Source organism: Zonotrichia leucophrys, chromosome 5, assembly GCF_028769735.1.
Source record: "Zonotrichia leucophrys gambelii isolate GWCS_2022_RI chromosome 5, RI_Zleu_2.0, whole genome shotgun sequence".
NCBI lineage: Eukaryota > Metazoa > Chordata > Aves > Passeriformes > Passerellidae > Zonotrichia > Zonotrichia leucophrys.
The window spans coordinates 32818853-32841236 of NC_088175.1; the positions used below are offsets into that span (position 1 = coordinate 32818853).

Below are 22384 nucleotides of genomic sequence, written 5' to 3' on the forward strand. Positions count from 1 at the left end.
TTCTGTAAATATTTTTTATTATGCTTTGCAAGTTCCCATCACACATGTGATCACAATGCAGACATTTTTCTCAGTGCAAAGTGCTTTGCTGCCTGTTGAACCAGTGTATAAGCTGTTAGTAAAAGCAGGAAGTTATTTATCAGCCAGTCAGTACTGCCTTAAACACACATCTTTCCTGCTACCCACACTGTTTTACCATCTGCATTTATGGACTTGTATCCACCTCCTTATATCAAGTCCTCATTTATCCCCAAGCATGCACAGAAACCCTGCACTTCTCAGGTGTATTTGTAAAGACCAAGTCACACGCCCTGAAAGCCTCTCTCAAATGACAGCACACCCTGTAACTGTCCAAAACATCACCCGTTTTGGCTGCAAATCCACTTAGATTCTTCCCATCTGGCTAGCTCCTCTGTTTTCCCATTCTCCAGCTCCTCTTCTGCCCATAAGTGTGGTCACTTCTGTTTGCAAGGAAGATGATAGCGGGAGGTCTGGTGGTCCTTCAAGTCAAACTCCTCATGGCCTTCCCTAAGAAGCAAGTACAAAATGCAGTCAGAAGCAAATACCCAGGCCAGGAACCCACCCTTAGCCACTGCACAAGATATCTCCCAGGAGCCCCAGGCTGTGAGGACCTGACTGGCAGCCATGTGGACTAACTACTTAAGATATTTGCTTGCAACAGAAATTTCTGAGATGCTTTACAGGAAGGTCTACTCATCCTTGTCAGCTGGATTTGAAAATGACAACAGGTCCTTCTGTTTCTTTCTCTCTTGAAGAGATTCATGTAACTCATGGCTCATTTTCAGCACTGTGTCTGTGATTCCAGGGACTGTGATTCCAGGGACAGGATTAACAACTGTGACAATGGACAAAATGAGTCTCCTCCAGAAAACTCTAGAAAATAACTGAAAATAATGCAGGGTATTGGCAGCTGTCTTAAGCATGCTCAGGAGCAGGCAGGCTTAAGACAGCTGCCAATACACTGCAGTCCTGCATCCACAGTGTGTGGATGATAAACTCACCTGCCAGACTGTTAAATCTGCTTTTACTGATGTTTGCTGTTAGATAATTTTGTTAATGTTTTGTTTTTAACAATCTAACATTGCCAGTCATATGTTTTCTGAACATTTTCATATGAATTTCCCCCACTGCATTTGCATTTCCCTACAAATACATTTGCAGGAAATGAGAGAATATGCACAAAAAGCATATCTTATTATCCCAACCACATTTTTAGCAACCTGCTGTCTTAATGTCATCCAGCACTAATCTGAGAACCCAGCCAGCTATCCGATACTTCTGAGGTATGAAAAAAAGAATTCACACAACCTGTCAGGAATAACTTTGTATTTAAATGAATTAACCCTAAAAATCTGAAAATTTTGCCAAATATCTAGCCACATGTGTTTAAGAACAAAGACAACAGCTGCTGCAAGTCTTTCACCAGCCTGACTGGTGCAAAAAGGCTCACACATACATATTTCAACAAAGAATTTTTTAATATGGCTTAAGATTGCAAAGTCTCAACCTAAGAAAACCCTCAGGAATTAATACTATCTGATCTCCCCCTTTAAGGGAATCCAGCCTAGGTCATCCATCAATGGCATTAACAAGCCACAGGAGTCACTGAACAATGGTCTCATTTATCCCATCCCACTAATGCAGCATTATCAGCTGCTCCAGAGAACATTCAGACAATGTGCCCAAACATTCACTCAAGCATTTCTGCCTAGGAACAGTTTAGTCCCTGAAGCCTGGGACAACTACTGATCTCACAAAGTATTTCTCTAACAACTAGCATTCAGCTCAGATCTGGATTCCTCAAATCTTGCCTCCCACTGCCTGCTTTTCTGCCTAATGACAAAAACATCCAAAGGGGGCCAAGCTTACCTCTGATCACCTCTCAGACCCAGAGGAATTGGATGACTCACCAAAAACAGCGCTGACAGTAGAGGTCCCCGTCACAGCCATGGCAGCGCAAAGTGGCATCTTCGTTGCAGATGCAGCACCAGGGTAACTCATCCTCATCACTATCATCTGCCCTTGCAAGAGCTGTGGTGGCTGGAGTGTGGCTCTAATTCACATAGAAAACAAGAGACAGAGAGTCTAAACCCCAGCAGGGGCAATAAAGGACCTTAACTGTAATACATGATGGCCACAGTGACCTGTCCCATAGCCAACAGTTTCCTCTCTGTTGATCCTAAGTCTGTGAGACGAAATTGCCCAGAGTGCAGGGACAGGCTCCATATGCACCTAAATTGTTAAATAAAAACCCAAGGTACTTTCTAGAATTTGGGTTAAAATCTATGTTGCTTGGAATGTAAACAGGTATTCAGCCTCATTTAGTGTCTACAGTGATGTACACCCACATTGTGTGTGCCAAGGGCATAAAGCTCAGATATTCTGGCAGGCACCACGACAATACCATATGACAATTCCTGATGCAAAAGCAAGAGATCAAACAGCTTTGCTGAAAGGGGCTGTGTGGGAAGGGAAAGGAATGTGGCAGTGGGGGCATTGTTTTCTCCCTGTTGTGGGAAGAAAACTGTGGGACAAAGGAAGTGCTTTGCCAAAAGGCCGCTACTATTCATCCATACCTGAGGCTGGGACAAAAAAGATCTTCTGAAATCATAATCTAAATATATCCATACAGCCAACTATGGCCTCTTTCTCCCTTACAGAGAACTCTTGTACAGCTGAAAACACACTGAGGCATTGTGCCTGGACACTGGCAAAGGCAGCTTCCTGACACAGTCTTTTCCTAACACTATCTTTTGCATCAGTAATCCGAGAAATGCAAGGTGTCATACCTGAGATGGATGTTTTTAATAATGTTTACAATTATATAATTTCTTCCACTGGGAGCAGGCCTGACAGGTGCTTGTGAGTCACAGGTGCATTTAATTCTTGTAATATACATTAGAGATTATGTATATATTTCCACAGTAGGCCAGAATCCACTCTAAGCATAGGGTATCCTGCTACAATTCCTTCCTCTGACATTATATGAGAACATGAACAGTAGAATACTATCTAGAGGTTCCATTCTGCACATGCTGAAAGCACTGGGAAACCTCCCATTTACTCTGGTTCAGATTGTATGGTACATGTATGGTACATGGCCCTGTTGATCTTATTATGCATATATATGTATAATTCTCTAATATCCATATTGTGAGGTGTCTGCCAACTTCTCTTGGTTTACACAACTCTGTAACATTAAACTCAAAGCCAGCTTGCAAGGAATTGTATTCCAGGGAACAATTCCTTTTATAATTACAAAGATGATTCACAGTTGAGCTCAGAGCTAGTCAGCCTTGAAGAAGCTGCTTGGCTTGTTAGCTCTGAAGAAACTGGTTATTTATTTTTTTTTTCTGGATCAAGCCTAGGATACAACAAACTTCTGCTGCAGAACTGTACTCTCCTGACACCCTGGAACATTCCAGACGCAGTTCAAGAGATCCTGACCATTCCACTGACCTTTTGCTTTGCTTGCTTACACAGGTTCTGTTGTGAGGATCCTGGTTGGGTGGTCTGATCTGGGGGAATGTTGAATCCACTTGCTTCATCCAGTGCTGCTTCCTCTGTGAGCTGGTAACAACACAAAGCAAGAAGTCTCTTGTTTCAAACACAACTAGGAGCCTCATTCCAGGCCCTAAACCTCCTGCACTCAGTACTCTCATGCAGTAACAGGAGATGACAAGTCTGAATGCAGCTGGTGTTACCCAGCCAGATGTAAACTCACTCTGCACTTGGAACACTGTGTGTGCATTGTGGACAGTCTGCAGCAGCAGGGGTCTGTAGCTCACACACTCTGCTTTGCAGTGCAGCTAGCAGGCCCTCAGCATCATGCTAATCAAACGCATGTGACATATCAGACAAACTTAAGCTCAGGTCTGCCTGCAAGACAATTCATATACATTTTGGGGAGAAATGTAGGTGTAAGCTGAGCTACACAGCACATATCTCATCATCCATGTTCTAAGGGGCTGGAGGAAAACAGAACAAGAAGAGAGGAAATACCAGCAAAGTGTGGTTATACAGGAGACACATGCAGACCACAAGAAACACTAAGCATGAATGAGAAAGACTGTGGCAGACTAGAAGTATTGTTTTCAACTGCCTGTCAAATAGCTGAATGGGTCATGGGAGCTAGTATTGGAAAAGCACTAGGAAAGTAAGGAAGAAAACTCAGGAACAGAAACTCAACCTTTGTACGCTCACCAGGTAACACACACACAAGACAAAACCAAGAGGAAGAAAAACAAGGCCGCAGCTGCCACTTCTGACCTGTTTCAGCACTCGGCGAATGGCCTCCTCCTCAGCCACTTCCTCATCACTGTCAGGGAGCCTATAGGCTTCCAGTGTAACTGTAGGAGTAAGAAATGTGAGACTGTAACTCACACCTGCCTCAAGCCTTGTGCACACTAATGTACCAGAGACAATTCTTTGTGGTGTGAGCTGGCTCTGACCTTTTAAGGTGCAGGTTCCTCATAAAGGACATTACTGTTTGTTTTCAATACTTGAAAGAGAGATGGAAAAAGTCCCCACCAAAATCAGAGTTTTGCTCTCAAAAGTTTTGTTAACCTCACCAGAGCATGCTAGAATTATCCCAAAGAAGGGTGCAAGACAAAGCAGTCTGACATTACAGTGCCAGCCCTTACCCTCAACTTAGATCTTTCATAATTATTTCATGACAAACCAACCTGTACAACTTTGCAGACAGAACCAAATCTCAGTCTGTTTCTTGCAGAACAGAAGAATTAAATGGATAAACAGTAATAAAAAATTTACTCTGTCACAGCAACTCGATTCCTCTCTTGGCACTGTATTCTCATCTGCTACCAACCTTTCTCTGGGTCCTCGCCTTTGAGTGCTGCCAGTCTCTTGGCAACCTGTAGGATCTTTTCCTGCCTAGTGTTCTCTTCCTGCAGCTCAGCAGCAGCTTCTGCTAGAAGTTTATTCTTCTCTTCCTCTAGCTGTTTTGGGTCCAGATTTGCAAGGCAAACACAATCTTCATTTCCCCGATTGAGATCATTCAAACTCTGGCTACTAGCAGCTGCAGACAGACACACAGAACACACTGGTGACTCAGCAGCCATGTTCCTTGGGCACAGAAAACATGACAAATAATGCTATGAGAGCAGCTTGCTGCTCTCCCTAAAACTGGATAACGAGAAGAAAAGGCATGCCAGTAGGATCTTCACTGTACATGAAGACAAGAAAATAAGCTAATCTGTGGTTTACAGTGAGATTACAGAGAAGGCAATGCAGCCAGAAAGATAATGGTATGCCAGATTCTGATATTTTGTAACAGTGCACAGGTGCATTAGCAGTAGCAACAGCTCCTCCCCAGAGAGGAGTCACTCTAGAGAAACAGATAATCTGAATAATACAACCCTGACAAGAAGGAACTATCTCCAAGCAAAGACACCAAGACCCAGTGAGGAGCCACTCTTGGTCAGTGCAGGGGATTATAAGGGGAAGATATGGACAAACTGGACATTCAGCTCACCTGTTAAGTTATACAGACAGGGACAAACGTCCTTCTTAGCATAGCACATACATTATTAGATATAAACAGATCTTTAGAAGCCAAAACAGATACCTTGAGGCTGAGCTCTTGGTCTGTAATGCTCATCAATGGCAACTTCCTCAGACAGCTGAGTTAACAGGTCATCCGTCTGCTGGACCAGACTTCGGGTATCTGGGGCTTGGTGCACCTGAGGAACCAGGGGAGTGTGGGAAAAGGCAAATGAGAGGAAAGCGGAATACTCAATCAAATTTGGCAATCAAGATCACCCTAGAAGGGAGTTATACAAAGATGCCTCCACTAACATTGAGAATCTCAGTTTACAGTTATGTGGTGTAAGATTTGTAAGTGCTTCATTTTCAGAGGTGCTGAATGCACACCGCTCTAAGAGCAGTCACCCAAAGAAGGCAAAGGGGTGCTGAGTGTATAGAAATATGTGTTGCTGGGTCCCAACTCCAGCTCTGCCACCACCTCCAGTGTAAACAAAGCACCATTCACAACAGTGCCAGCCAGCAAGCCCCACAGAGACCTATGATGGCATGCAGCTGCAAGAACCATAAGGAAATGGTATCTTGGGGGACAAGATCATTCCTATAGGCTTTCAAAGCATATATCCAACCGGTTCCTCTGCAAACTCAGACAAATCATGCTAGGCTTCCATTTCTGTTAAAATTAACAGGTTTCTGCCCAGCTGGTATGCAGTAACAACTAGAAGATGTAATTAGAAGGTAGGGCTGATAAGCCTCCAACATAAACAGCTCTGAAAAATTATGACCACTTATGTACATAAATGAATTGAGAATAAAAAACCTTAACATCTATTGTTAAAAATATACACACAAACTACATCTGGCATAAAGGAACATGCTGCATTCAAATTGAAGCAGTGAATGAGTAAAGGCAGGTGATTTGCTTCTGGAGCAATCATACAATCAGGAAACAGAGATTTCTGAAGAAAGCTACCTGGACTCAAAAAGGCTGAAGAAGGAAGAATGGTTAGCATGTTGTGACTCCAGTTACTGTGTCAGCTCAGAATAAATTGCTGACTAAAGCACTGAGGGAGCTTACAGGCCTGGGAGCTTGGGAAGGAGGATCTCTACCCTGCAGGACAGCCAGCCGGGCCTCCATTTCCTGTGTGGATGGAACAGGTCCTCGGCCATCCTCCTTCAGGGCTGCCAGCCTAGCTTCGATCTCAGCCTGAGTAGGGATGGACTCTGCAATTCACAATAACACAAGGGAGGAGATTATTCTTTTTACTGAAAATGAAAAGCTACATGTTTTTTTCCTTAAAATTGTATTCCTTTCTGGAATCAGACTCTGAACACCTGAGCAAAAACCTTGCCCAGCCTGGATGTGAATGAAGGGTCATACTGCAGTGACTCTGAGACTACCTGATGCTAACTGCTATCCCTTTCTTCCAAGCCCTTGCCTTCTTCACAGTTTATCTCCTAGCCATAACACAAGTATTAGGGCGATGTCATCTGGAAATCAGCTGACTTGGGATTCTAGGGACAGGCAGAGAAATTAGTGTAATTTAGGCAGTTCAGTCCATTGGTCCCACATCTCCTAATGCAATCCCAGCCTTATCAGACTGAAACTCCTCCCTGCCACATAACGGATGGCTGCAAGTTATTCCAGGGGAGGTTTAGATTGGATATCAGGAAAAATTCACAGAAAGGGTTGTCAAGCCCTGGAAAAGGCTGCCCAGGTAAGTGGCTGAGTTACCATCCTTGGAGGTACCCAAAAGATGTGTAGATGTGGCACTTTGGGATATGGTTTAGTGGTGGACTTGGCAGTGGACGGTTTGACTCAATGATTCTATGATAACCAGGTAACCACTCTGAAGAGTGTTCTTTTTCTTTTAAAGACCATATATAACATTTAAAATAGTTTAAACTCATGGAAGCACCTCAAAGCAGTCCCAGAACCTGGCATTTGTAGACTGGGATGAAAATCCTTTTCCTTCTCTGTGAGAAAAGGCTGGTCAGAATATAGTCCCACAGAGACTGGAACTGCTGTTGACAATGACTCACAGGAAACCTTCTTCAAAATAGTTTGGCCAAAGACTTTCATTTCATTCTACTCCAAGTAGGTTTGACACATGTTTTTACCCCAAAAAATGGAAAATGAGGAAGTGATTTTACTTGGAGTAAGACACTGCTCCAAAACTGAGTAGTAGTTTCAAGAGAAATCCCAAGAAGCAAAATGAAACTGGAACATTGATCTGAAATCATGGTAGAAGTTGGCCATTGTAGCAGCACACCTTGGCAGCTTGTCCTGTTTTAAGCCTCCATCCCCCTAATATCACAGCCACTTAAAGCCCAGCACTTCCCTCTCCCTCCAGGTACATTTTTTCCCTAATAGTGGTGTTCCCACCCATGGTATTTACGGTGTTCTCTAAAACTCACTTGGTTTCCTTTCCTCCCTGAGCCTCTCCAGTCTCTCTGCAATAGCTCTATCCTCTTTTGAGAGTCCCTGGTATCTGCAGCCTGCTCGACCTGCGGGTTTTGCAGCTGCCTTCTGTTGGTCTTTCAGCTGGTTTTGTTTAGCCTCAAAAGCTGCTACACGCCTGTGACAAGGAAGGAAAAAATATATGTCAGTGAGAACAGGGATTTTAACCTGGAGATAAGAAAACATCCTCTGTGAACCCAACAGGCTATCTGAAGAATGCCAGTGCAGAACAGAAATGAAATTACTCTCTCCTATATGAGCACAATAAAGTACTCCTAAGAGTAAGGCAAACCTTAGCTTACAAGAACATATCTGGCAGCACTTCCCAGCAGACAAGGAACATTTCACCACAGGGTTCCTGTTTCCAAGCCAACTCTGATCAGCCACAGATAATTGCAGGCAGGTGGCTGTTCAGGAGTCCATTCAAAAGAGCATAGCCCCCACCCCTCCAAACAAACTAACAGCCTAAACAGCAAAACAAAAATTCCATCCTTAATCTAACTCTGAACAAGCAAATACCCACATGACAAGTCCCATTTTTCCTGGTATCCACAGGGGAAGAGGAAGCCCTAAAAGGCTTGTCTGCAGTAGAAAGAACTGCTTGGCAAGTGCAACTCACTTTTTGTAGTTTTCTGGTGGTGACCATTTTGCTGAACTGCTTTGAGATTCTTCTCTGAAAGACAAAAATGGTTTCTCTGAACTCAAGATACTGACAATACTTGACAATACTGACAATCATCTAGTCTCTCATCTCAAGAGGAATCAGTGGGTGTTTCTTGACCTCTTGGTACAGCCCCTTTCTTAACCTCGTTAATACTGAGAGGAATCAGCTTATGCAAGGGATTAAGACAATATAGCTGTCCAGGACAGCGGGAGCCTTCATCTCTGTCCTTTGGTCCAGTTGTTTTGCATCTGGACAGAATGTGACTTAATTCGGTCACCAGTGACCCAAGGAGGTGGGGCTGAAACACCCTTGCCTCCCACAGCCTGCACCTCGCAGCTCAGAGGGCAGGCAGGGAGTACTTAGGTGAGACTCCCAGGGTAATTAGCTTCCATGCAGCAGGACTCTCTGGAGGGAGCTGGGGCATGCAACAAACACAGAATTATATAACATACAAGTAAAACAAAGTGTTACAGAAGTTCTTATATAACATCTTACAAAACACTTGAACACTGCACCTAAAACACATCTAACTCTTCTACTTTGCTGTGCTCAGGCTGAGGGACTAAAGCAGACACTTATGTAAGTTAGTTAGCATATTTTATTTGTTCTTAGAAATCACAGCTAAGGCCCATATAGTAATGACTGAATGCAACATTGTTGGAACACTTTCCAAAGTTCTAAGGCTTCAATTCTGAAAGCTATTTGCATGCAGAACAACATATGCAGCTTACAGAAGTGCAGCCTATGAGTGTTACCTGCAGGACAGGATGCCATCCACAGGCACCTGGACAAGCTCAAGAAGTGGGGCCTTGGGAATCTCATGAGGTGAAAGGAGACAAAGTGCAAGGTGCTGCACTTGGGTTGGGGCAACTCCTGGTATCAACACAGGCTGGGGCACAAACACATCAAGACATCAAGAGCAGCCCTGCCAAAAAGGACCTGGGAGTGCTGGTGAATAGGAGGCTGGACATGACCCAGCAATGTGTGCTCACAGCCCAGAAAGCCAGCTGTGTCCTGGGCTGTATCCAAAGCAGCATGGCCAGCAGGGCAAGGGAGGAGATTCCACCCATCTCTTCCTCTCTCATGGGACCCCACCAGCAGTGCTGCATTCAGCTCTGGGGTCTTCCCAGAAACTTCCAGAAAGATGGAGAAGGATTTTTTTAGAAGAGCACATAGTGACAGGACAAGGGGGAATGGTTTTAAACTGAAAGAGCACAGGTTTAGATTCGATACTAGAAAAAAATTTCTTTACTTGGAGAGTGGTGAAACACTGGAACAGGTTGCCCAGAGAAGCTGTGGATGCCCCATCCCTGGAAGTGTTCAAGGTCAGGTGGGATGGGGCTCTCAGCAACCTGGTCCAGTGGAAGGCATCCCTGCCCACAGCACAGCAGCTGGAAATAGATGATTTTTAAGGTCCCTTCCAACCCAGACCATTCTTTGATTCTATAATCTACCTGCTATCCAGCCAGGGAAGATTGTTTTTCTGCTGTAGCTCCCTAGTGCTGATATTAAAATTATGAGAAAAAAACGCCCAGAGGAAACATCAAGACAGGTGGCCCTGTTTTCTTAATGGCTTTGAAGTTGTGAAGGAAATCAGAAAATTTCAAAACTGAAAAGACTGAATACTGTCCTTCACTGTTTTCAGCAGCCTGTGAAGATGAAGACCTTCACTAATGAGGCTCTTCTCCTTTAGACACCTGCAAAGCCAGAAAATTCCCCACTTGCTGGTGAAAATTCCATGCTATAGGAGAAAAGTGAGGAAAAGGAGCAAGAGAAATGAAAGAGAAAAAGGAGGACACAAAAAAAATTGGTTGACAGAGGAATTCTGGTGTACACCTGTGTTCTTGTGTTGGTTGTTCAAGTCTATAATCCTGCTGCTACTGAATTTTGTTTTCAAAATTTGTGGTTTTGAACACAATTATTTGCAATCATAACCAGGAAGTCTACTGGTTATGATTGCAAATAATTTTTAAAGTTTTCTTTTAAAAGCAAAAATTTTATAGATTTTAGGCTACAAAACTTTATGTCTTCAGGCCACACATAGCAGAGATCCCTCAACAAGGACGATTTATGTCATTGTTTGCCCACAGAATTAATAAGAGTTTGAACATCTTATCATCAGGCTACTCAACTATTCACACCTGAGAAGACTGCCAGAATTGTTAAAGTGGTATAGCTTTCTGGGCAAAAACAGCCTGGGTTAACCTCAGCCCATCTAGTTAAGCTCTCCACAGGAATTCAGTGTCCATCCATGAAGATTTAAACCTGATGCTTTCAAACTACTTTGTCAACCACAGAGAACAGGCACAAATCCTGATTCCTATGTTAGGACTGCACAGCTCATATAACAACAAGTTCAGAAATGTCCTGATATTCTGGGGTACAGGCAGCATCCCTGCACATATGGAAGGCAGAGCTCTCCTGCAGAAATCTGCAACACCACATGGAATGTAAACTGAAGGAAAAAAGCAGCAATCTGTCTTTGGGTGAAGAAACATTCCCATCTTACCCAGTTAGTTTCCCATAGCACTGCTTGCACACCTTCTGCTGAGTGTTTCCACAGCGAGGAACAACAGCGCTGAAGCTCCGGCAGCCCGAGCAGAAGGAGCGTCCGCAGTTCTTGCAGCCACACTGCAGAGACAGGAGAGAGGGGCAGGAAGGGCTTCAGCACCCGGCCACCACACCGCTGCCGCTTGCGGGCTCAGTGCCCGTGCCCAGGCACACACAAAATAATGCCGGGGAACTGCTGATTGTTGTGGGACAGAACTGTTTCACCAGCTAAGATATGGAGACTCAAGAACCTTGGAGACTCAAGAACCAGATAACTCCTGCTGGGAGCAGAGTCACCACTTCACCCCATAGTTTAGCGAAGTGTGTGTGTGTGAATTGTCTGAGACCATGACAGAATCCTGGATTAGAGGGATGGCATTCAATGACTTTTGTTTTTTTGGTCAGTAATTTCTCTTATTTGAAGACTTATCAGAATTAGGCACCACAAGAGCTCAGTAAGCAAGGACAACAGCGCCAGGATGCTGGCCGGGAAGCGTGTCTCGGCGCCGGCCGAAGCAGCTCCCGGTTCCCTTCTCAGACCCTCGCACGGCGGGGGAGGCACCCGCGGGACCAGCCCGTTCCTGATCCCCGCAGCCGGACTTGCCTCTTTCTTGAAGACAGAGAACTTGGACGCGCACCCATAGCACCGGCTATCCATGGCGCTAGCGCCCCAGCCCGCCCTCAGGCACGGCGCTGCACCCCCGCTATCCCAAGCTCCATGGTCTGCCCAGTGCTGCGGCTGCCTCAGGCCCAAGGATCGGCGGCGAGCGGGGCTGTCACAAGCTGGGAGCCGCGGACACCACCCTCCGGTCCCCTCAACGATCTGGGCGACGCACAGCCCTACGGGAGTTGTAGTCCCTTGCTCCTCCCTCTCCGCTTTCAGACGCCAAATGGCTCTCTGCAAACAAACTACACTACCCAGAGCTCCAAAGGATCCCAGTGACCGGCAGGCTCGGCTACCGTCGCCGCGCGATGCATTGTGGTACGTGCAGTCCGGTGCCCCTGCCCGCCCCCGCCTGAGGCGCTCTGGCCCGGAGGGCATTAGCTGTTCTTGGGTGTTAATAAAACTAGAAAGTGTATTCTCTCAGGCTGACAGTGTTGCTCTCAAGCTACTCTGGGTGGTTTCTTTTTGTCCGAAACCTGTGGTAAGCTCCTGGCTCAGAAAAGCAGGAATCCGTCGAAGTACAAAACTGCAACCCATCCTTCTGCCAGTGTTGATCCGCCTGCCCTCAGGAGTAAGTGTCCTGCAGTGTTTGCAAAAAGAGTCACGGAGTGCAAGTGAGTCATCCTGTTAACTGCGTGGGTTTGCAGGTGCCTTGTGCATTCTTTCCAGTTTAATATATAACCCCACGTTGTAAAGACTCACACAATTAAGTTAGGAAACTCACTGATTTATTCCAGGAAGTAAAATTCATTAATATCTGAATTAAGCTGAATTTAAAGGGAAAAAATAGGGGGTTCTCTCTCAATCTTTCATTTTTGGCATTTGTGTGCTTGTTGGGGTTTTTGTTCGGTTAGGTTTCTTAATGGTAAAAAACATTAGAAAGACGGCTGGAAGCTAAACCTCGTACCTGTCCAGCAATTGTGTTAGAGACCACCCGGACATTGTAGGTCTTGTAGGCATGAAGCAGGGAATCGGGACAAACTCAACTAAAAGGCTTCATTGTCTTTGCTATTGAGCTGCTCAAAGGGAAAACAGGACCAGGAGACTTCAGCCTTGATGTTACAGTGCAACCTACCGACTGACGGATGGAATTTGGAGTGCAGCTCTGGAAGAGAAAATACAAGCAGCAGCCCAAGGGACCCTTCCCAGACATGGAGGAGTGCGGGGGGATCCGCTAAGGACACGGAGCCTCCCTGCTGAGAGCGCCTCGGCTGCGCACGCAGCTGGGGCCGCTCGGAGCTGGAGCCTCACGGAGCTGGGGCCGCACGGAGCTGGGGCCGCGGCCGGGCCAGCCGGGAGATGGCTCTGTCCCACCTGTCTGCAGAAGCGGCGCTACACGCTCCCATTCCCTACAGGTGTCCGCCAGAGGGGGCCCGGCCCCCGCCGTTCTCCAGCTCCTGAACCGAAGGCCATTTGACAGCCGAGCAGCCCCAGCTTTCCTTTATTTCTCTTTTTTGCCCGCGGCTGTTTCCCATGGTAAAGCGAACTCGATTATAAAATCCTGTGTGACGATTTAGCCTATAAGGTTTTCAATTTCTATTTGAAGTGCAGGAGAGATTAAAGGGAGGGCTTTGGTTTGTGTATCTTCTTGCCAAACTCAGTTGTTGAGCAGTAGGTTGTACATTCTCTGTCCTACAAAGTTATAGCCACTCTGCTCTGGGCAGCTCCCACCTGGAGTGCTGCATCCTGGTCTGGAGTCCTCAGCACAGAAAAGACAAGGACCTGTTGGAGCACATCCAGAAGAGGGCCACTAAGATGATTAGGGAGCTGGAGCACCTTTCCTATGAGGACATGCTGAGAGAGTCAGGTCGAGTTAAGTAAAGAGATGAGAAGGCTCTGGGAAGGCCTTATTGCAGCCTTTCATACTTATAGGGGGTTTATATGAGATGGGAGCAAGAATTTTAGCAGGGCTTGTGATAGGACAAGGGACAATGGTTTTGCACTAATATAAGGGAAAAAGTTTTTATGTGGGTGGTGAGACACTGTAGCAGAGAGATGGTGGAAACATTCAAAGTCAGGTTGGATGGGGCTCTGAGCAACTTGGTCTAGTTGAAGATGGCTGCTTATTGCAGGGTTTTGGACCAGGTGACCTTTATGTGTCCCTTTCAACCCAAACTATTCTATGATTCAGTAACCGGGGCTGTAGTCATGCAAGCCTCATCTCAACCACAGTTGTTTATGTGAGGAAAATGTATCTTAAAATAAACACAGAAATAGACCTATGAGTAGTACATTTTTGTGTGCTTCTGTAATGCTTTATTCCAGGCTGTTTTTCTCCTGCAGCAATAATTGACAGATCTCTGTTCTGGTTCTTACAGACTACAAAAGCACAGCACTCAAAGGCTCTGATTTGTCTCCCAGGCAGGAACCAGGACAGTCTCAAAGCAGGTGAAAAAGGAATATGTTGGCACAAACACTTATTTCTTCCACACACACAGGCTTCTGGAAGTGGATCTCTTTAAAAACATCTGGTTTTGTATGCAGTTAAGGTAATACCTGTTTATGTCATGAGTTATGTACATCTATGGGAATGCAAATATTCCTCACTGCTAGATAGCTCTGTGGTTTAAGGTTAAATCCTTACATTTTGGATTTCAACAGTGTGTTGAGTGCTGAACTTCAGTTAGAACTTCTGAAAATCCTCCTATTGTGGTATTTGAATCCTAAACTTTTGACTACACTGTCCCTTGTGTCTACTGGCTGGTCAGTCTTCCTTCATATAGTTCAGAATATGACTGTATTTATACATGGACAATGTCCTACTTAAAACCATATTTCTAGGGCCAGATTGCAAGACCAGTATTCCTGTAGGTGGTATATTGCTTTTGGAATATGCTGTTGTTCTTTTACCAAGTATGGGTAAACATCTAAAACATTGCACATCTGTAGAGCTTCACATCAGACCAAGGGAAGGGAATCTAAGGTAATAGTCAAGTTACAAAGTTGTTCAGCACTGTCTGTTTAAAACAGGGACCTGTTTGCTTCATTATATAATCAGAGTTGTCACGCAGTTGTTACTTTTGCACCTCCATCAAAGTCCTCAGAGTCAAGGAGAAGAATTAGCATTTTTATAGTCTGAAGCTGAGCTTAAAAATAGAAGTAGAGTTTAATTTTCTGACATGCTGATGAAATGGTTACATTCTCCAAAAATATGCCAATCTAAATAGTGAGTCGAATTAAATGAAGGAATGCTTTTTATAGCCAGAAGACTGGAGCTTGTAAGAAATACAAATATTTGTTGCCTGCTGTGCATGCACTTTCCCACCATGATGCAAGAAAGGTCTAAACCTTGATGTTCACAACTTATCCATTATCATTCTTCTGTGGGTGAAAATTAACCAGTGCTTAAAAAGCAAAACATTACAGATTTTAAACCTCTCCCCACCGCTGCTACAAAGTCATCATAATTCAAAAATTTTTTGGTTGCACCAGGAAAGCAAATTGGCAATTTCTACAGGCTCTTCTTCACAAAGACATAATTTCAGCAAAGTCTTTTATTATTCATTATGCTCTGGCATCTCCCAGTTTGGCACTAGCATTTAATTCTGAATACATCAAGTCAAGGCAAAGTGTAAAGTGTTTACAGTGGTGATTTCTTTCTCCACTCCAGCCATCTCTTTAGAGGAGGAGCATTTCTCTCTACAGACAAGATACTTCACACCTAAAATGCTTTGCAAAGAGAACATTCAATGGTCTTTGCATTAGGTTTTCAGGCCTCATTTTTAAAAATTATTTTGGTAACACCTTATGAACAATTTCAATATCCAATTCAGGCCACAGCAAAGTGACAACAGCAGGTACTTCATTCCATTCCCTCTCCCTCAGTGCTTGTTCCTGCTACTCTTAACTTTAGTTTCTTTAAATCTGTTCCCTGACCTGGGTCCATCTCACAGAGGAATAGTGCAAATCTTTGAGTTGAGGTACTGTATGTCATACTGTGCTATGACACCACTTGTTTGGGGTCAAGTGGTGATTTCCAGGCTAAGCTCTGGTGCCTATATGAACTGTGATCTTGGCTTCAAAACATAGGTAGATGTGTCTCAAGATTTTTCTGTATACATGCTGGAATGCACATTTAGGCTGGATAATAGCATTTGCCAGAACACAGGTTAAAGTTGCTACACAGCCATGTTCTGAAATTTTTTTATGGGCACAGTTTTAACCACTACAAGTTCCTGAAAATCTGCTTATGTAGTTTCAGCTCTGTTATTGTGTTTGGCCATGCAACACCAGCAATGAGAATACTATAACAAAAAGCATATAGTCTCAGACAGAAGCATCCCATGGGCAGGAACATTTCTGTCCTTGGTTCACCATGGAAATTACACTGCTGTAGATGTGAGACTAAGAGGTCAAACTTCATGCTTGTTAAAGGTATCAGGCTATATATTTTGTTTCTGAAATTGGTGGCATCTTCACTTTTGCCTGAGGCTAGCTGGACTCTCACTCTCATTCTGTTTTTCAAACCCCATCTGTATTATATTTACCTAGCAAATGTATAACTCATCACAAATCCCGGCAACTCCCACACTAAATCACTGTGGAATTCAACCAGCACAAAGTTCCCAGTGGAAGTAAAGTCTGCAACCTTCTCTGTCCCACAATAAGGGCCAACTGCAGGTGACATAGGGCGGCTTCCATCATGAATGAGCAAGTAGTCATAGATGCATCTGTTGCTATATTCCAGCTCAAAGGATAACATTTTGAGAGATATCTGGAGAAAATACAACCAAAGCACTTTGTTTCCAGGTTTCAGCCTTTTCTCTTACCCATTTTTTAACAACAACAAATACTCTAAACTCCTTGTGTGCAGGCACCATTTTTTTTTATTCTGTGTGTGCACCACATCCTGATCCCATATGGCAATGCAAATTAGAAGCAAATTATTTGCTTAGTTCATCAGTATTTGTATTGGAAGGATAAGCAAGGGACAAGATTGATCTTCTATGCTTCACAGTCTTTCCTCTAGAGTAATATAAAATCAGCACCTGTGTGATGTTTCAGTTTTCTAGTGGGAGCCTTTGCCTAGGGATTATTTTGAACAAAGCCTTGTGGTACAGGCTAGATTCATGAGCTCACTTGCATGTCTAAAGGTCTCTCTTGCAGAGCACCTCAGATAGCAAGATTCAGCATAAATTCTTAAAATGAATTTTTGCTTTCAGATTTTTACTCTGAGGATATCTTCTGAAAAAGTGACATAACAGCTCTTATTCTTCAAGGGAAACAGGTTTCATCAGAGAACAGTGATGAAACCCACAAATGAACTCATCTGTGCCTTACCTTATATCCTACTGGAGAAGTGATGACCCAGAAACATGCTCGGTTTTTGGGGTATTTATTGGGGTAGTTTGGAGAGGTGATGACTCCCTTTGAATCTCTGAAAGTGGCTCCACAATTCACTGAGGAGAAAAGGGAGAAAGCCAGATATATTAACAAGAGCATTTTGTCAGTAGAAATAAGCTTGCTTACAGCCTACTATATTATTTCTTCAAACCAAGAAAAGATGTGCTACTATGAAAACTCACTGCTGAAGAACTTCATTTCTTCACTTAGTATTTGTATCAGCAGCTGTACTGAAGGAACTAGAAACATGTCTGATGAATAATCTATGGAGGACAGGGAACAGCTGCATCTAAAGCTGTACATGACTTTCCAATCAACTGTTGCCATGTTAGCATAGCATTCTGATGGCACTGACTGCCCTTCAGAAAAGAATCAGCTTAAGTACTCAAGATTGCATTATCAAGCTAGATCTAGTGCTTTCTAGAAATTACTCCATTGAATAAAGTAAAAAGAGTAAAAATAACACTTTTCTAAGACTTCTTCAAGTTATGCTCTAAAGAAGCTTGGATTTTCAGATGAAATAAGGCAACTTTGGGCTACTGCCTTCTTGCTGAAAGCATGACACAGGACAACAGAATTTGGTCTGGCAGTCCAGAATGCATGTGTGTGTTTGCAAAAAAGACACCCCTCACATGATTACAGGAAGCACAGTGTTTTGTGTATATAACTTCTAATAAAGTTTTTCATTCAGAAGGTGTAAGGTACCCAAGGTCAGTACCTCTGCTGCTGCATAAAATCCCACAAAACCCTGAATAATATCTTGCCCAGATACTGGCTTTGCATCTCATTGGTTGAGGTCTCTTGTTGATTCTGCAGTCTTTGTGCTCTTTGGCTGCACTGCTCCTATTAATTTCAGTCATTGCATTGTTTTTATTTGAAGACATTGTTCTGGAGATATGAAGAAGGCTCTCAGAAGAATGTGAATGAGATCTCAGGATAACTAACATGGCACCCATGTGACATCCCATTTTCTGTTTCCTGTGAACCTTTAGACACATCATTGCCTGCCTTCTGCATTTCCAAGTGCTCTGGAAGTGTGAAGAATGAGCAAAAAGCCCAACTCTGTAGTGTACAGTAAAAGTTTTCAGTTCTTCTGTACAAATACTGCTAATGCTGTTCTCCAAGCTTTGTAAAGGAGTGTTCATACCCCTGTTGTAGGAGGCTCTGAATCCTGTGGCTGTAATGCTCTCATCGCTTGCAAACTCCACCAGCATTGTGGATCCCGATGCCACCAGGGAGGGCAGCGGACCCTTCCCACAGTACTTGTCCAGCAGGACAGGGGAGCTCTTGCTGTTCCCGTTGTAAATTTTTATATAGTCAGAAGAACAGCCTGAGGAGTGCTGGAGATCAAAAGCCTCAAATTGCAGGAAGATCTGGAGAAACAAAAAAGCAAAAGTTGGGTTTAATGTTAGACACAGGGAAGGTCTCAAACCTTCCTATTCATTTTACTATCCATGTATTACTGAAACCTTACTTTCTATATAAAAACAGCACAGAATTTCATCTAGCTGTCCTATTACTGAGATCCCAGAGACTGATGTTTCACTACTGCTTGTCTTTGAAAAGCCATCCCATCTGAACTGGATAAAAACTGAGTGAAATAATCCCTCTAATAGTGTTAGTTCTTATGAAAATTGTTGAGACTTTCATTTACTGCATAACAAAATAAATGTCTTGATGCATGAACTGACTCCCAGGGGTTACTCACAGTAATGAAATAATGCTGTGTAGCCTGGATACTGTGCTTCAAACTGTTTTCTTCCAAATAAAAATTACCTTATTTCGACGGATGCGGATCAGCCACAGACAGTTGCTGTTGTTGGGGTATGGGGATGGGTAATTGACAGAGGAGAACGAGCCTTTGGGTTTAGACAACACAGAGCTACAGCAATCTGAAGGGAAGAACCAAACACTGTTGAAGAGAATGAAAACTGCACAGAAATATTCCCATAATGCCTGACAAATCTCTCCAACCATTTGCAGCAGTCAAGCTTGTATAAATTAATTGTACTGCTTACAACTGTATTGCTGTTCCTAGTGTAAAAATTATTGAAAACCTGCAAGTGAAATAAAGGTAGTACTTAGAAGTACTTGCCTATTTCAGATATTAATATTTTTTAAAGACAATAGGGCTTCATTCACATATATTAGCTTACTAAAAGAGGCCTGGATGTTTCATGAACTTCCTTAACTTCAGCCACAGAAGTACATTCAATGACAGCACTGCAAAAATTTCTATTAGCAACTGTGTGTATGCATAAGTGTGTTCAAAAATCAAGTTGAAAACAAGATTTTGTCAAAGCAAAGACAGATAGTCACTAAGGGAAAATGGTAATAGAGAGCACTGAAGTCAATGTACAGACCTAGAGACTGGTATAAAAAGTCTGATCTCATCTGTCTTCTGTTTTTCCACTTCATTTTATGTAGTTTTTTGCATTTTATGTAATTTCCCAAACTACAAAATATGAATATATGACATCTGCTCATAGGAATTTTTGACATTTTTTGTCTTGCTTCCTACTCTTCCTGAGACAATCAGACTTGTAATGGGTTTTTTTTAGTCCCCAAGTTTTTCTCTCTTTTTAAAATTTAGTGCTTTTCTTCCAAAACATACAGATCTAATTATGAAATTGCATAGTAATGATACTGAAATGTGATTCATTCCCAGCCCCACTGTCAAGAATAAATATCACAAAATATTTGTTATCACTATCTTAGAGACACATAAATTGTAAAGTTGTCTCATCTGCAGTTGTGAATGTGGAGTAACCACTCTCAGCAATGATTTTCTGTACTTAATCTGACTGAAGGAATGCTGATTCCTTCTAAATTCTAATTATTTAACTAAGTTCAACACAAGAGCAGAATTTAGTACACTAATATTTAGGTCTTGTTAGTGCTTCTTGCTGTTTTGTTGAATAACATCTCAGAAAAGTCAAATGCCATGTAAATCAATTAGCCTTTGTCCTGGGAGTTAAAGCAAAACCCATGCAGTGCAGGAGCACAATCTTATACCTGTTTTGTGCATCTTGGCTGAAGAGTTCCTGTTTACAGAGGAATGTTAGGTATTTCTAGACTTTAAGATACCACAGGGATGAGTTAAGAAGTGGATGTGGCAAGAAAGTAGACATTATACAAAATGCCTATGGTTTTCTCTTGCAAGGGGTTCTGATCAGGCTGAATGGCACCCATGCTTACAGCTTTGCAGACATTTTGTAATTAAGAGAAATCACAAATCTGCTGGCACTTCTGATGCACATGGCTCTAAGCTATACTCGTGGCTGAGGAGAGCTTACATGCTTTGCTACCTTCAGAAGCTTTCCTGAAATGAGAATTTGACAGAGGTAGCAACCATGAGTTCTCTGATGGATTTTGCTTATCTCAAAGAGCAGGGATTAGGTGAGGATAACTCAAAGTGAGAGTGAATTATTGAAAGCAAATTGTCCTTTCCAAGAAGACAGCAGTTTGTCACAGGGAGAGTTCTGTTTCCTGTTGTAGGGTGAGAGGTAGTGAAGGACTGTGGGCCACATTCCTTTGGGGGATGTCTGTCAGTGCCTTCAGACATCAGCTATATTCATATACCTTTTATCTACAGCACTTACTGCACTTGTAGAGCTTGTTAATTTTAGCTACATCCAAGTTACTCAGCCCATCTCTCTGCCCAATAGGTATAGAGGGGTCAGGAACTGGTACAATAGTTGGTTTTCCTGGAGTGCTGGAGAAATCATACCTGTAGAAATAAGGAAATCACATTTCTAGATTGCTTTTCATAGACAGGGAAGTTCTCTAACTGCATTAGCATTTCTCATGTACCACACAAACAGAGTTTTAATGGAAATGGACAAGAAGCTTCTCAGGGACCTGGTAGCCTTCCCTGAAGAGGACCAGCATGGCAGATACTTGATGTTCAGCAGGTGAAAGCAAGCAAGCAGAAAAAGCTGCTCTGTCCTGAGTGAAAAGGCCTTTCACCAATGTCCAGGAAAATTGACTGAATCCCACCTTCTTGGTTCCTGAGGCAGAGAAGCAGAAATAATTCTGTCTCAGTTACTAATTGTCTATTTGCTACCTGCAATTTCCTGCCTTCTGCTAGTCCAGTTTCGTATCATGGTTTTGTTCAGAAATTATTACTTGCATGGGGAAATAGAGGAGAAGGTACATGATACAAGCTTGTACATTATGGACTAAAATGCAGCCTTAGACAGTGTTCCCAGATTAACAGAAGGCAGCATACAACATCTCCATAACACAAAAAAATTCCATCTTTCTTGCCTCTACACTTGAATATTGTTGTCTGTGATCAGCTGTTACTACATTCATGAAACAGTTTAAACTTCAGAACTGGTTTGGATCAGTGGTTCAGTAGAATTCGACTTTGGGCCAGAGCCCTGTCAAAGGTGTTTAGCAAGAGGCAAAAGTACATGGGAAGAAAAATGTTGTCCTATGTTTTGTTGCTATCCATATCAACTCTTGTTTTCCAGGAATCCTGCTGACAAAGGAAGTATGCTCACCCTTAATTATGTCCATGCACTCAAATGAACAGCAAAAGTCACTCTCTGCACAGAGCAACTTCTTCCTAGAGCTGAGCAGAAGATCTGAAAGCTGTTTGCTCCTTTGAAAGGACATTTCCACCATCAACTTACGCGCCATAGTGCATCACTGAGGAGTAGTCATAGGGAAGGCCTAGGTTTTTGGAATTCATTTTTCCAAAGTTCCCTTGTTCCCCTGTAAAGTAGGAAAGCACCATTTCAGTCAGAACAATTATTACTGCTCTAATACAGGCAGTACACTGCCTGCTGTCATAATCCAGAGACTAACACAGATACTAATACATGTTCTAATGAGATCTTGGACCTATCAAAACCACCAGAGATTTTTGAAATCCATATTTTGACATTTTTACAGTCTAGCAGATTTCAGAACATAAAGTTAATCAACTAAGTTTTGATATAATCAATACATTCTACTCTTCAAGTAAAAGTGTTCCTCTGTCCATCTTCATTAGGGTGTCTCCAAACACATTTCAGTGCATTATCTTGAATACTATAAGCATCCAACCTATGTCCCCAAAGCTGCATTCATACCTTGAGGGGGAAATCTGGCTGACCATCTAGATGAAAAATTAGGAGCTATGCATGGGTGATGTCATACTGAGTCCTAATGCCACAAAAAGAAGGAACAT

General features: G+C 43.1%; 2 protein-coding genes and 1 long non-coding RNA gene across 7 annotated transcripts in view; 1 reads left to right on the forward strand and 2 right to left on the reverse strand.

The window, feature by feature from the left end:
• Positions 1 to 12183, reverse strand: ZFYVE19 (zinc finger FYVE-type containing 19). 2 transcript variants are annotated; one of them, XM_064714043.1, is made up of 11 exons: positions 11803 to 12183; positions 11158 to 11279; positions 8604 to 8657; positions 7942 to 8102; positions 6602 to 6747; positions 5609 to 5723; positions 4850 to 5059; positions 4291 to 4370; positions 3481 to 3591; positions 1932 to 2074; positions 1 to 528 (listed from the first exon to the last, which is right to left on the reverse strand). In XM_064714043.1, exons 1-11 carry the CDS (start codon positions 11854 to 11856, stop codon positions 456 to 458), a joined length of 1269 nt encoding a protein of 422 aa, XP_064570113.1. In that variant the 5' UTR covers positions 11857 to 12183; the 3' UTR covers positions 1 to 455. The 2 variants fall into 2 exon arrangements, with proteins under 2 accessions (XP_064570113.1, XP_064570114.1); XM_064714044.1 differs by having other exon boundaries at positions 11190 to 11279; positions 11803 to 12018.
• LOC135448255 (uncharacterized) lies at positions 12158 to 14095 on the forward strand. 2 transcript variants are annotated; one of them, XR_010440417.1, is made up of 2 exons: positions 12158 to 12509; positions 12879 to 14095. It is a non-coding gene; the product is annotated as an uncharacterized LOC135448255 (long non-coding RNA). The 2 variants fall into 2 exon arrangements; XR_010440418.1 differs by having other exon boundaries at positions 12158 to 12433.
• LOC135448252 (embryonic protein UVS.2-like) overlaps positions 14096 to 22384 on the reverse strand; it is a 25579-nt gene continuing 17290 nt past the window's right edge. For all 3 annotated transcript variants that reach the window (XM_064714041.1, XM_064714042.1, XM_064714040.1), the window contains 6 exons: positions 21846 to 21927; positions 20808 to 20935; positions 18982 to 19097; positions 18353 to 18578; positions 17143 to 17261; positions 14096 to 16576 (listed from right to left, as the gene is read on the reverse strand). In XM_064714041.1, coding sequence (XP_064570111.1) covers positions 16346 to 16576; positions 17143 to 17261; positions 18353 to 18578; positions 18982 to 19097; positions 20808 to 20935; positions 21846 to 21927 — 902 coding nt within the window. In that variant the 3' untranslated portion in view covers positions 14096 to 16345. The remainder of the gene's footprint in view (positions 16577 to 17142; positions 17262 to 18352; positions 18579 to 18981; positions 19098 to 20807; positions 20936 to 21845; positions 21928 to 22384) is intronic.

Coding starts and splice junctions, on each gene's coding strand:
- ZFYVE19 (XM_064714043.1), bottom strand. CDS start 11,856: ATGGATAGCCGGTGCTATGGGTGCGCGTCCAAGTTCTCTGTCTTCAAG. Junction 5,060..5,608: donor ACCAAGAGCTCAGCCTCAAG/GTATCTGTTTTG, acceptor GTCTGTCTGCAG/CTGCTAGTAGCCAGAGTTTG. Junction 2,075..3,480: donor GTAAGCAAGCAAAGCAAAAG/GTCAGTGGAATG, acceptor TATGTGAATTAG/AGCCACACTCCAGCCACCAC.